We start from the raw sequence: 13159 nt of genomic DNA, 5'->3' as shown, positions 1-13159 counted from the left end.
TGTTAACCAGTCATCTAAGCTTGTTAAGGAGTACACAGTAGGGCATCAGCAGCACACGGATTGCTGGGTCCCACCCCAGAGTTTCTGATCGGTAGGTCTGGGGTGGACTCTGAGAACTTGGGTTTTCAACAAGTTCCCCCCTGGGTGACTCAGATGCTCCATAAAGTCACCCAGCATCTAAGTTCCCTTAGATGGTGGTGTAAGGGATAAGGAATCCACCTGCCACTGAAGGAGACACAGGTTCAATCCCTGGGTCAGAAAGATCCCCTAAAGAAAGCAATGGCATCCCACTCCAGTATTCTTGCCTGGGAAATCCCATGGACAGTGCAGCTTTATGGGCTACAGTCCATGGGGTCACAAAGAGTCAGACACGACTTAGTGACTAAACAACGACAACATCTAAGTTAGGAATCAAGAGCCAGGCAACTTTGGGTGAGTCCTTGGGTGTCCTGCTTACTAGCTGTGTCCTCTTACCCCAGTCAGTTAATGTCTCTGGCTCCAGTTCCTCGTGTAAAATGGAGAATAATTGTATCTGTTGTTCTCACATGATTATGAGGAATAATGAACTCATCTTTGCAAAGCACTTAGAACAGTGTCTACAGTATAGTTAAGTGTTAAGTGGTGTCTTGTATATGGTACAGCTATACAAGTGATGCCTTTTATTACTATTACTATTATTTAATGGGCTTCCCTCATAACTCAGTCAGTAAAGAAAGTGAAAGTGAAAATCACTCAGTCGTGTCTGACTCTTTGCAACCCCAGGGACTATACAGTCCATAGAATTCTCCAGGCCAGAATACTGGAGTGGGTAGCCTTTTCCTTCTCCAGGGGATCTTCCCAACCCAGGGATTAAAGACAGGTCTCCCACATTGCAGGTGGATTCTTTACCAGCTGAGCTCCAAGGGAAACCAGATATGTCGGTAAAGAATCTGCCTGCATTGCAGGAGACCTGGGTTTGATTTCTAGGTCAGGAAGATCCCCTGGAGAAGAAAATGGCAACCCACTCTAATATTCTTGCCTGGAGAATCCCATGGACAGAGGAACAAGAGTCAGACACAACTTAGTGACTCAACCACCACCACGTTATTTAAGAATTTAATTTATTATCACTATCATCGTCATGATCATGATCAGGTTATGTCGCTCTCTAGAGAATACCAAGTTGGAGAAATAAACAAACTTGTTTTGGGTGACACAAGACAGAGTTGCAAGAGCTAGTCAAGGACAGACCGCCTAAATGACACCTTTCCCCGGGTTGTCCCATGCAGTGCAGACACCAGAACCCCAAGGGCTGGGTGTTGATGTTGTTCAGTCGCTAAGTCATCACGCCACGGACTGCAGCATGCTAGGCTCCCTGTCCTTAACCATCTCCCAGAGTCTGCTCAAGTTCATGTCCATTGAGTCAGTGATACAGTGCCCTCAACTCTTTGGGGATGAGAATCTATCTTGGGGCAGGGAAGGCAAAGGGTCAGGGAGGAGCAGAGCCTCAGGGTACAGCCATGCTCACGGCCTGTCCCTCTCCCCACCCCAGTGCAAACCTTCCCGTGGCCGCAAGCGTGGCATCTGCTGGTGCGTGGACAAGTACGGGATGAAGCTGCCGGGCATGGAGTACGTGGATGGGGACTTTCAGTGCCACACCTTCGACAGCAGCAATGTTGAGTGACGCGTCCCCTCCCCGTCTTTCCCTCACCCCATCCCACCCCCAGCCCCGACTCCAGCCAGCGCCTCCCTCCACCCCAGGACGCCACTCATTTCATCTCATGTAAGGGAAAAAAAAAATACATATATCTATCTATTTGAGGAAACTGAGGACCTCGGAATCTCTGGCAAGGTCGCAACTTTGAAAACGGCAACAACAGAGATGTGAAAAGCTAAGGAGACCCCCCCTTTTAAAAAAAAGGTTTTCTTTTTGAGGCAAGTTGAATGAACACGGGGAGCAAGAGAGGAAGAACAAGAGAAAGAGAAGGGAGGAAAGCAGACGTGTGTAAGAGAGGGGAGGATGAGTAGTCACGAGGAGGAGAAACAGAGCTTGGGCCAGAAGCATCCATCTTTACATCCAGCCCTGGCCCGAGTGGGGAAGCCGTCTGGGCAGGAGCAGGTGCGGCCCTGGGTGTGGCCTTTGATGCCACACTTGGAATTTGCCCAGCTCGGATGGGTCACAGGGCGAGAGAGAAACAGACAGCAGGCGTCAGTGCCTCTCCTGGATCAATCTCCTCCTGCAGCCAGCAGCTCACACGGCTCAAACCCTGTCCTTGCTCTCTTCCCACCTCGGCGCTGTGTTCTCTCTCCCTCCAATTTACAAAGACAAAGATGCATTCCATCCTTCTCAACACAAGGCAGATTCATAACTGAGTGATACTAGATGGTAGGTGTTCCTAAAGCAGATCCATGAATATGAAGTATGTGTGCATATTTCACTCCCCATGCAGACTCAGAAATCAATCCACACTCTGATAGTGGGAAGACATGTGCTTCCAGGGTGGCTAAAACTCAGCGCCGAATGAAGTCTGTGGTTTCAGCCCTTCATTGCATCCAATTCACAGCTAACGCAGCCTTTGTGGGGGAGGATAGGCTGAAAAAAAAGTGGGCTTGTATTTATCTACAAGGCTCCATATAGTCATATATAGGCATATAAGTCTATTTTCTTTCTTTTTTTTTTTTTTACCCCTTTCTTCCTTCCTTTCTGTCAAAGGTTTGCATTAACTTTTCCAAGTAGTTCCTCTGGGGGCATTGAAGAGCATCCTTATTCTGGGGAAACCAAGAAAACCCATGTTCTTCTAACACAACCCATAAAACCAGTTTTGCCTGCATCCCATGAGCAGCAGCAAACTCAGCCCTCTGTGGGACACTGTGTTGGATTTTTTTTTCATGATTTCCCATGTGCACGTGTGTTCATGTACCACCAAGCCAGGTCGGTGACCACACCCAACAGTGCACCTACCAAGCTCCCAGGACGTCACATTCACCTTTAGACCCTTGGGAAGTTACTGTCTCTGGACCCTACACCCAGAGAACCCAATCGGTCCAATCTCAAGCCCCTGGTCCTGCCCAGCTTTTTTATTTCATCTGGACAGACCCTGCATTTGGAAAGCCTCCCTCAGCCTTCATGCTGGCAGAGCAGGAGAGAGACTGAAATGAGAGATGGCAAAGAGGGAGATGGAGGTGAAAAGTGTAAATACGGGGAAACAATAAAAGTGATTGTTCAGGCCAGAGTAGATGGAGAGAAGGGCAGACAGCTGGAGAGACAGAGGGCTGACTGCCCCATCCTAGCTTTGGAGCAAAGCAAAAAGAAGAGGGGACAAAGCCAAGAGACACTTCCCTGGGTCCCCACCTGATAAGCCCTCTGGGATTTAAGAAGGAGAGAGGTTTAAGAAGAAGAAAAGGAAACAGGTTGTAAGAGAGAAATGAGTTTAACCTAGCCCTGTGAGCCAGAGAAGGTGAGGAACTTTCCAGAGAAGGACAGGAACAAGGATAAGCAGAGGCCATGGTTTGCAAGGGACAAGTCTACGAGCTCACCTGCCCACCTTCACTCTGCAGTAAGGGACGGAGGCTGGAGAGGCTTTCAAGCTCTTGGTCTTACCCTGGCCTGTTGCAGCTTCCTTCCTGGGGTGGGAAATGGCAGAAAGGCGCAGGACAAGCAGTGAATGGATGCTTTGGGGCAGCCAAGATTCTGAACCAAGAAAACTCCCATTGTCCACTGATTCCCCCCACCCCTGCAACAAATGGGCAGCCCTGATGGAGAACTCTGGCCAGGAGACGGGGCTTGGACACAGCAAAGGACACCCTCTCTCGCTGTGAACGCAGCTCACTCCACTCTTCCCCAACGACATGACACCGTGGAGACTACTCCAGCATCGAACTTGGGGACAGTGAAGAGAGGCAGCTAAGGAGCAGAAACGTTTTAGCTGGTGGCAAGCCTGCAGCCCTGGGATTCGGTAGGGGAGTGTCCCCTGCTCCCCTAGAGTGGACAGTCGGCTGGAATGGGAGAGGCATCGATCTCCACTGGACAGGGGCCTGATGGGGATGGCAGTGAGGACTTCCTTGACGTGCTGTGTGTCCACGTGGCCCCTCCCTGTGCCACTGTCCCCAAACCCGCAACCCACACTTCAACGTCTTAGGCCAGTATCGTCAGCCTTTCCCACTTCACTCTTCTCTCCGCCCATCCTTTCTCTGGATCTTCAGCAGTCGCCTAAACTGGGATTGCCATGTGGATACTGGGGTGCCATTCCCCCTAAGAAAAGACTGAGCCAGGAATTTGCAGACCCCACCCCACCACCTCCCCCCAAGGCCTGGACCCAGTTCCTCGTTCCTGAGAGGGGGCTGTCTTTTCCTCCCGCTGTTTACTGGACTTTGAAGGGGCCTCAGCTCCTTCCATGGGCTCTTTGCAGTCAGCCACAAGGTGGGGGGTTAGGGCCTGCTTTAACGCAACCCCTGTCTTCAGATCTCCAGAGCTCACACTGACAACCCCAAATCTGTGAGTCTCTCTCTACTGCTTGCAGAGGGGGCGGGGAGACTCTGATCCTCTGGCCACTCCGTACAGGATGCTGGACCTTCAGGCAGAGCCCAGGGTGGGAGTCCAGGGGGAGGGAATCATTGAGGAAAGTGAGGCCTCTCTGGGCAAGATGGTGAGCAGGCAGGTGTGGCAAGCTGCCAGCTGTGAAGTTCCAAGCAGGGACCTTCTTGACCCCCGGCTCCCTGTTGGCCACTGTCTGCTCACCCAGAGGCCTCAGGCTCCAGGTTTTCTGTGGCCTCAAATCTAAACATCGGCCTACAGTGCCAACAGGAGGTCTCTTCCCATCTCCCTTTGACTCAGGCCTCACTCTAGCAGAGGAGACCGTCTCCACCACTGCGGCCAGGTGACTGAGGGGGTCCCAGCCAGGACTGAGCCCCTGCCCCACCTCAACCCGGGGAAAGCAGGCGGTCTGGGACAGAAGAGACTTGGAAGTTTCTCAGACAGCCAGGCCTGGAGAGACAGGCCTGGAGACATTCAGCCCCAACTCGGAGAATGACGGGAGGCCCTGCGTGGTCCCACCTCCTGTCTCCTCACCATTTTCCCATCACCACCTCTGTGGTCTCCATGGTAACCCAGTGGGGCCAACCTCCCCTGGGGAAGCGGGCCTGGACCACCACTCTCCCACTGCCCAGTTTGTCAGCAGCCGCAGGGCTACCATGCGGCCACCAAGCCCCCCCTCCATGTGGGGCAGTGCCCCACCTCCATCCACTCAGCCCCTACAAGGGCTCCAGCTCAGATGGGAATTGCAGAGAGGAGTGGGCCAAGGAGAAGCAACGCCTGGTCTTGGAGAAGACACAGTTGGCTTCCTAGATTGAGGAGGCTGTATTTTGAGAGGTGGTTGTATGGGCGTTGTACTGTCTTTGTTTTTAAAACCACTAAAGTGCAAGACTTATTTTGCACTTTTCTCTACTTTTTTTTTCTTGTAGGTTTTTGGTGTCTTTTTTTAAGCATCCTTTCTTGGTTCCCTAATGGAGTATATAGTTTAGCCATTTCCACAGACTCTGGCCTCCTCTCTAACTTTTTTGGATGGAGGAAAGGGGAGGTGGGGGGCAGCCGCTGTGCACCCATTCACCCCACCTCTCTGGTCCCCGGCCACCAGCCCTAGTCCCGGACCGTCCACAACCACCACCAATCACACAGTAGCCCACACGGATAGACAGTTGTCAGACAAGTTTCCTTCAGATTCCGAGTTGCCTACCGGTTTGTTTGTTTGTTTTTAGACAGCAATAATCACAGCACGTATTACTGTAGTTCTTTATAGTTTGACATACATACATACCATAGTGCTATTCTCTCCTCTTTTTTTGTTTTTGACTTTCCTGTTTTTAAATAAATGCTCATAATCTTTACTGGTGAAAAGGATGAAAAAAAAATTAACCAGCAAACGAAACTTGTTTGTGGAAAGAAAAAAAAAAAACGAAAAAGCGGGGGGAAAACAATCGCTGAATGTGGACGAGCTCACCTCCTGTTTAGTGTTTTGTACCTAAGGAAATAAAACAAAACGAAAAACCCCTGAGGATCTCACGTTTTATTAAAAGAAGTGAAGATTGCTGTATACTATTTATTCAACTTATAATTTATGTTACTCCTCGATCTTTGTCTTTTATCGTGACAAAGCATTTATTTAATAAAGTTATGCATTCAGTTAGCCTGCCTCAGCTTCCTCCTCGGGCCCAGGGAAGGTAGGCGAAGGGAGAGAGGACAAGGAGAAAAAGAAGGGACCAGTGGAGGCAGGATGCAGGCCTGCACCCTCCAGAGGCGCCCCCGGCCCTCCCTCCCACCTGGCACTCCGGTGCCCCCTTCTCTAGCTCTTCAAAACCTTTGCAGTGAGTACACACGGCATTAAGAGGGCCAGTGGTCCTGCGGGGTCAGCTGCTGGTACCACTCGGGCTATTACCATTATTACCACTTAAGCTTAGCTCCTGCTGCTAAAGAAAGTCATCTTATTATTTATTTATTGGCTTCGCTGGGTGTTTGCTACATCGCAAAGGCTTTCTCAAGGTTTCTTTAGTGGCGGCACACGGGTTTAGTTGCCTCTGGCATATGGGATCTTAGTTTCCGGACCAGGGATCAAACCCCAGACCCCTGCATCGAAAGACAGATTTTTAACCACTGGACCGCCAGGGAAGTCCCTAAAGAAAAGTGATCTTAATTGACTCTTAAGCAAGGGATGGGTCTCTTCTCCTCAGGTAGGACTTTAAGGAAGGCATTGCTAGAATGGTCCTCACAAGATCTTAACTCCTGGGAAACTCTGGTCGAGGTGAATCCTACCTCCTGCTTCTGCCCAGCTCCCGGCCGCCATTTCCACCCAGTGAAGAGGAATGTTATGAAATGGCTAACCCTCCATCGACATAGAGTGCACACTTCCTACCGTCCGCCCTTCCTTCCTCTGGCCCCTTCTCCTCTCAGACTCTTCTCCCCATCTCCATGTCCCTTCTTCATCTGCGAGTCCACAGTAGGCACTGCCCTTTCTGTACTCCCCTGACTGCCCCTAACAAGGGTCTCTGTCTGTGGGCACAGCGGGGGAATGAGGCTGGGGGCATCTCCACTCAGCCCAGCCCAGACCTTACCCTGCCCCATCCGAGTCACATGCTAAGCAGAGTCACTGGTAGTGTCCCTGCCTGGTGAGGGGCTGGCCTGTCGCTGGGCACACGGGCTCCTGAAGCATAGCTGAAGCTTTCTCCCCTGAGACGGCTCAAGCCCATGCACAACCTTGCAGGCATACAGCTGTTCAGCCAGCACCCAGCAGTGACGGGAGAGTTGGCGGGTGGGACAGCGGTGCTGGGAAGTCCCACTTTCCTCTGCAGGGGTGCTGATGAGGGGGGGAGTGCAGAAAGAGCAGCGTGCAGGAAGGCCATGCTGGCCCAAGTCCAGCCACAGGGCACCACCAGCCCCGGGACTGTCTCCTGGCCCCTCCATTGGCAGCTGCTCACCCACATACTGCCTTGGGGTGGGGGGCAGTGAGCTAGGATTTTTGGCCCCTTTGTTCCCCCTTCAAGGCTTGTCCCATCCCCGGACCCACTCCTCCATGCCCCCTACCCCTACAACCCTCACCAACCAACACCCTGTTCACCTCCCCACATCATTAGGAGATCTGGCTCCAGGCTGCTCTGCCCTTCAGCCTGCTCCTCCTTGCACAGTTCATCACTGAGACCCACAGCGCCTTGCTGACCATTCATTCATCTGGGGGCCGTGTGATCCGGACCCGGCAGGGCCTGGGATCTGCCCTCTCCCACATTCACCCTTAGGTGTGGGGGCTGATCGGCGACCACTCTGTTGAAAGTAGTAGCCCTCCATCGTGTCCAACTCTTTGAGACCCCATGGACTGTCGCCTGCCAGGCTCCTTTGTCCATGAAAGAAGCTACTGGAGTGGGTTTCCATTCCCTTCTTCAGGGGATCTTCCCAACCCAAGGATCAAACCTGGGTCTCTTGCATTGCAGGTGGTTTCTTTACCGTCTGAGCCATCAGAGAAGCCACACTCTAGTCCACACTCTATTAGAAATGTCCTCAACTCCAAGGTCCTCCATCCACTGCAGCCACTCTCTGAGCCTGGGTTCTCTCAGGGGTTCCACACGGAAAATCTGAAGATGCTACTTTCCCATTCCAAGCCCAGCTAGCTCTTTCAGTGAGAGAAATGCGGTGAGAGGGCTGCAGTGTCAACGTTTTACTCAGTGGAGAACGAGAGCCTTTGGCCTCCCGCATTCTGTTTCTCGATTCATCAACACTTCCCTGGCTCAGCTTCCTTCCCCCAGGAGCCTGGAGCCCACGGGGCTCCACTGTTAGCATCTACTTGTCTGGTGTTGCCTGCCCTGCAGCCCCTCGGCCCTGGGAAACCTCCCCTTGTCACTCCTGCACAGCCCCACTGAGCCCTGCTGGAGAAAGCCCCAGCGTCATGGGGGCTGACACCACCAAGGGGTCACCAAGCTCCAAAGCCTGCCTGAGGAGTCCCCCACCTCCCCCTCCCATCTACTACACACCTTCAGGCTCTGCCTCACATTGTCATCTGGCTACCAAAGAGAACCAAGACCCACCTTTGAGTACATCCTACCTCCCCTTCCCAACCCAGATGGAGTCAGCCACTAAACCACCGTCACGTTCCACCCTTGACATCACTCTGCCTCTGTTTCCAAGGGACGGTCCCCTTCCTTTTCTCTCCCTACCCATCCCCTCCATCAGCCATCCCCTCTCCTGCTGTTCTGGCGACAGAGAAGAGGCAGAGAAGGGGACGGACAGGCCAATGGGACTTGCTCATGAACCAGATACCAGGATGAGAATGACGGGAGGGTCAAGGATATTTTCTCCACCCAAAGTCCCCCAGACAACTCAAGTTCGAAGTGTCCCAAACTGATCTCGTACCATAAGCTCATGTACTTTGCCCATCTGATTTTATACCTTAGAAGCACAAAGTTCAAAACCACAAACACAATTTGGACTCGTCATCCCCCCTCTTGAACTGTTCGCTCTTCATCTCCTTTCTTCTCCTCCTTCCGTCTCTCTTTGCTCTCAGAGAATGGAATCACCATCCACCCAGCTACCTCGGCCTGACTCTCCTTAACCTCCGACACCTGAGAAGTTCCCAAATCCCAGGAATAAGCCACCTCCTTGACAGCTCTCCAGTCTGACTGCTCTCATCACCTCCCCTGCCCGCTTCAGACCATGCTCTCTTCTCACCTGGGTCATTGCAGTTCCTTCCTGCTGGGACCTCCCAACCCCACTCGTGTCCTCCATGCTGGACATTGCAGTCAGAGCTCACTTTCTAATGCACAGATCATGACAAACCTACACAGGATATTAAAAAGGAGAGACAACACTTTGCTGACCAAGATCTGTCTAGTCAAAGCTATGGTTATTCCAGCAATCATGTATGGTTGTGAAAGTTGGACCATAAAGAAAGCTGAGCACCAAAGAATTGATGCTTTTGAACTGTGGTGTTGGAGAAGACTCTCAAGAGTCCCTTTGACTGCAAGGAGATCAAATCAGTCAATCCTAATGGAAATCAACCTTGAGTATTCACTAAAAAGACTGATGCTGAAGCTCCAATACTTTGGCCACCTGATGCAGAGAGTACTCACTAGAAAAGACCCTGATGCTGGGAAAGATTGAGGGCAGGAGGAGAAGGGGATGACAGAGGATGAGATGGCTGGATGGTATCATCAACTCAATGGACATGAATTTGAGCAAATTCTGGGAGATAGTGAAGGACAGGGAAGCCTGGTGTGCTGCAGTCCACGGGGTCACAGAGTCCGACACGATTTACCAACTGAATGACAACCAGTCACATTATCCTCTGCCTAAATTCCTTGACTCCTGAGCACTTTCAGTCCAAAACCCTTTAGCAAGATACCCAGGTCCTTCCTGGTGGGCCCTCCTCCCCTTAAACCTCCCATTCCACAGGCAGCCTTGGCCTCAGGCAGGTCTCCACGGCCACTGTGTAGCTCATGCTGGTCCCTCTGTGTGAACCCCGCCACACACACATGCACACACTCACATACACACACCACTCCTTTCTCCAGATGCCTACTTCCTCCTTATGCCTCTGTTTTCGCATCTCCCAAGACATAGATGCCCCTCTTAATTTCACCGGGCACTCTTCTGTTGGTGGCTGGTTCCCTCCACTAGAATGTCAGCCCCTTCAGGTCAGGGACCGTAATCTTTTCCTTCTTTATATTGTAAAACCCTAACAGTGAGCCAGGATGCAGTACAACTGCATGTGTGTGTATGTTAGTTGCTCAGTTGTGTCCAACTCTTTGCAACCCTATGGTCTGTCCATGGGATTCTCCAGGCAAGAATACTGGAGTGGGTTACCATTCCCTCCTCTAGGGGGTTTTCCTGATCCAGGGATTGAACCTGCGTCTCCTACATTGCAGGCAGATTCTTTACCATCTGAGCTACCAGGGAAGCCTACAACTGCATGTAGAGAGCATTTATTATATGACAAAAATGACTTTATATTCTCAAAGCAATTCTTTGAGAGAAATTATCTCAATATTTAAAGATGAAACAAATGAGGTTCAGAAGTTAGAAATGTGTCTAAAGTCACCTAAGTCAAGGAATTCCCTGGCAGTCCAGTGGTCAGGACTGCACTTTTACTGCCAAAGGCCTACCTTCAATCCCTGCTCAGGAAACTAGATCCCACAAGTTACATGGCACAGCAAAAAAAAAAAAAAAAAGTTCACATACGCTTTAAGTAGGTACAGCCCAAATTCCAAGACTGCCTTATCTCTAAATTCATGCTCTCAACTACCCCATCACATGGAGCTAGTATTCCAGACACAGCTGACAGATAGATGAAGTCACTACAGCAGTGATTCTCCAAATTCAGAGGGCACAAGAACAGGCAGTCCAGAATAGATTCCATTGATCGCAAGTTTAACAAGCATCCCCCAGCTGACTCAACCTGGACTCCTGGGACCAACCCTTAAGCAAATGACTCTTGGAGACCATGTAAACTCAGATGCAGTTCCCTATATTGCCACACAGTGGCAGTATAGCCCCGGTGTTCATCAACTTCCCGTCTTTAAAATTGGAAGAGGCAGTTAGTCCCAGAAGGTGAGCGATCAGCTTGACATCTCTGATCTTCAGAGATCGCTGCCCGGTCAACCATCTTCCCACGTGGGTGCAATTAAGCTTTGCCTCTGAAAAGGTTTCTAGGTCACACTATACATCAGTCAATGCGTTTCCTGTAGCAAGAGCCATAGCAGAAGGGTGCTCACGCACCCGTAAAAATCCACCTCTTCAGAGGGTTTAAGAGTACAAGGAGGCTGTGGGCAAGTGATATGAAAATGGGCAAAGAGACTGTGGCATCCTCAGGAGAACTCTGCAAAAACATTACAGAAAGGATCCACGCGAGTTAGCAACCCTGGGGCACGTGAGCTATGGTGGGGGCTGGCGTGAGCACTGACCCCAGCAATGGCCCCATCCTAACCCGTCATATGGTACACTCGTAGCTTCTGGAGCACAACCGCATCTGTTGTCTCATATCGATACCACGCTGTTATCAATTGGGTGACATCAGGTATCAACCCTGTTGAGGCTGAAATCATCCCCATTAGGTGAGGAAAACTGAGGCTCAGAGGTGAGTAATGTAGCTCTGGGCAAACGAATAGTAAGTGGTGGGACAGAATTCAAACCCAGGTTTCTCAGTTTTTGGTAGAAAGCACTAGAACTTTAATTAATTACATTAATTAAAACACCTTGCCTGTGGTCCACTCTAGACCAATTAGGTCAGAATTTTTGATGGCAGGGCACAGCCCCAGGATGAGAAATTTTTTAGTGCCTCAGTCGATTCAAATTAGTTAAGTTGAAAACTGCTGCCCCACCCAGGGCAGCAGCCACTGGCTGCCGACGACAGCTGAGGTGATTGGAGAAGGATGGGGGAGCACCCCTCGTGAAGGGGCTGGTGACCCACAGGGCACAGATCCAACCAGTGCCCAAAGCCCTCTAGACTCTCCAGGAGAACCTCCTTGCTTCTGCCCACAGAGGGCAGTATAACTCAGGGCTGAGCGGCAAACCCACCTAGGAGTCAGGGGACCCGGTCCCAGGCAGTGCAGGTTAGGCATCTCTGAGGGCCTTTTTCCTTACCTGTGAAGCTAACAATAGCATCTTATCTGTGGATTCCTGAGGACTAACTGAGCTTTAATGTACTTCCGGGGCAACCAGACCCTCGCCGGTACAGCCCAGAGGCTCTGGCTGGGGATCTGCCTGCTCTGGGGGGCGTGCTTTTTTCTCTTCTCTAAGTGAAGTTCATCTCACCCCCAGGCCTGGCCCCAGGTGTCCTTCTGCCTCCTTCCTGAGTTGCCAGGTGGCTGATCAGGAGGGTGGTGGCTCAGGCATGGCTGTCTCTGGTCCCCTCCTCCACACGGGAAGGGGTGCGATGTCACAGAAGGGGCGCTGTGGAAAGTAAGGCCGTGTGAACAGTGGGCCTGAAAGCAGGAGCACCACTTCCCCGTGGCCTCCTGCAAAGTGGAGCTGTTGTTTAGCCACTAAGTTGTGCCCAACTCTTTGAGATCCCATGGACTGTAGCCTGCCAGGCTCCTCTGTCCATGGGATTCTCCAAGGCAAGAGCACTGGAGTGGGTTGCCATTTCCTTTTCCAGGAGCTCTTCCCAACCCAGGGATCAAACCTGCATCGCCTGCATTGGCAGGCAGAGTCTTTACCACTGAGCCACTAGGGAAGCCGGCCAAGTGGGGAGCCCCCTGGAATTGGCCGGGGCTGGAGATGCCAACAGAACCAAGTGGACAGAATTCTGCTTCAGAAATAGGGCCTGTGTCTGTGCCCTTTCCCTGGTCCCTCAGCTTTAGCCAAGAGGTGCTGTTCTGGAGCCAGACAGCTCCTTGGGCCCCTCAGCAGGCAGGTCTGAGACTCCAAGTCACAACAGCCCCACTCACTTCCCTTGGGGGTGATTACATGTCTCCTGCGGGGTAAGAGAGCTCTCCTTAATTGGGGGGGCCAGAGGACCCCAATTCCAATTTCCAGGATCCCTTTCTTCCTCTGCAATGTCATCTCAATGTGAGATGGAAGAAGAGACACTGGGGTCCACCCCTCCTCCCCCAGAGCCCACCCAGGGGCAGGGGAGGTTGGCCAGACTCCTAGGGCTGTGCTGGGGGGCTCCACCTGGATTCCTGACTTCCTCCCGCCCCATCCATC

The 13159-nt window shown here is 51.7% G+C and overlaps 1 protein-coding gene across 1 annotated transcript in view; it reads left to right on the top strand.

Annotated features, from left to right (window-relative positions):
• Nucleotides 1–6159, top strand: part of IGFBP5 (insulin-like growth factor binding protein 5) — a 23616-nt gene extending 17457 nt beyond the window's left edge. The window contains exon 5 of the mRNA XM_010861287.1: nt 1532–6159. Within this exon, the coding sequence (XP_010859589.1) occupies nt 1532–1663 (132 nt within the window). The 3' untranslated portion in view covers nt 1664–6159. The remainder of the gene's footprint in view (nt 1–1531) is intronic.
• The last annotated feature ends 7000 nt before the right edge of the window (nt 6160–13159 follow it).

Source organism: Bison bison, unplaced genomic scaffold, assembly GCF_000754665.1.
Source record: "Bison bison bison isolate TAMUID 2011002044 unplaced genomic scaffold, Bison_UMD1.0 scf7180017864471, whole genome shotgun sequence".
Classification (NCBI taxonomy): domain Eukaryota; kingdom Metazoa; phylum Chordata; class Mammalia; order Artiodactyla; family Bovidae; genus Bison; species Bison bison.
The sequence above is the reverse complement of the archived record's forward strand: the minus strand, read 5'-3'. Positions and strand labels throughout refer to the sequence as shown.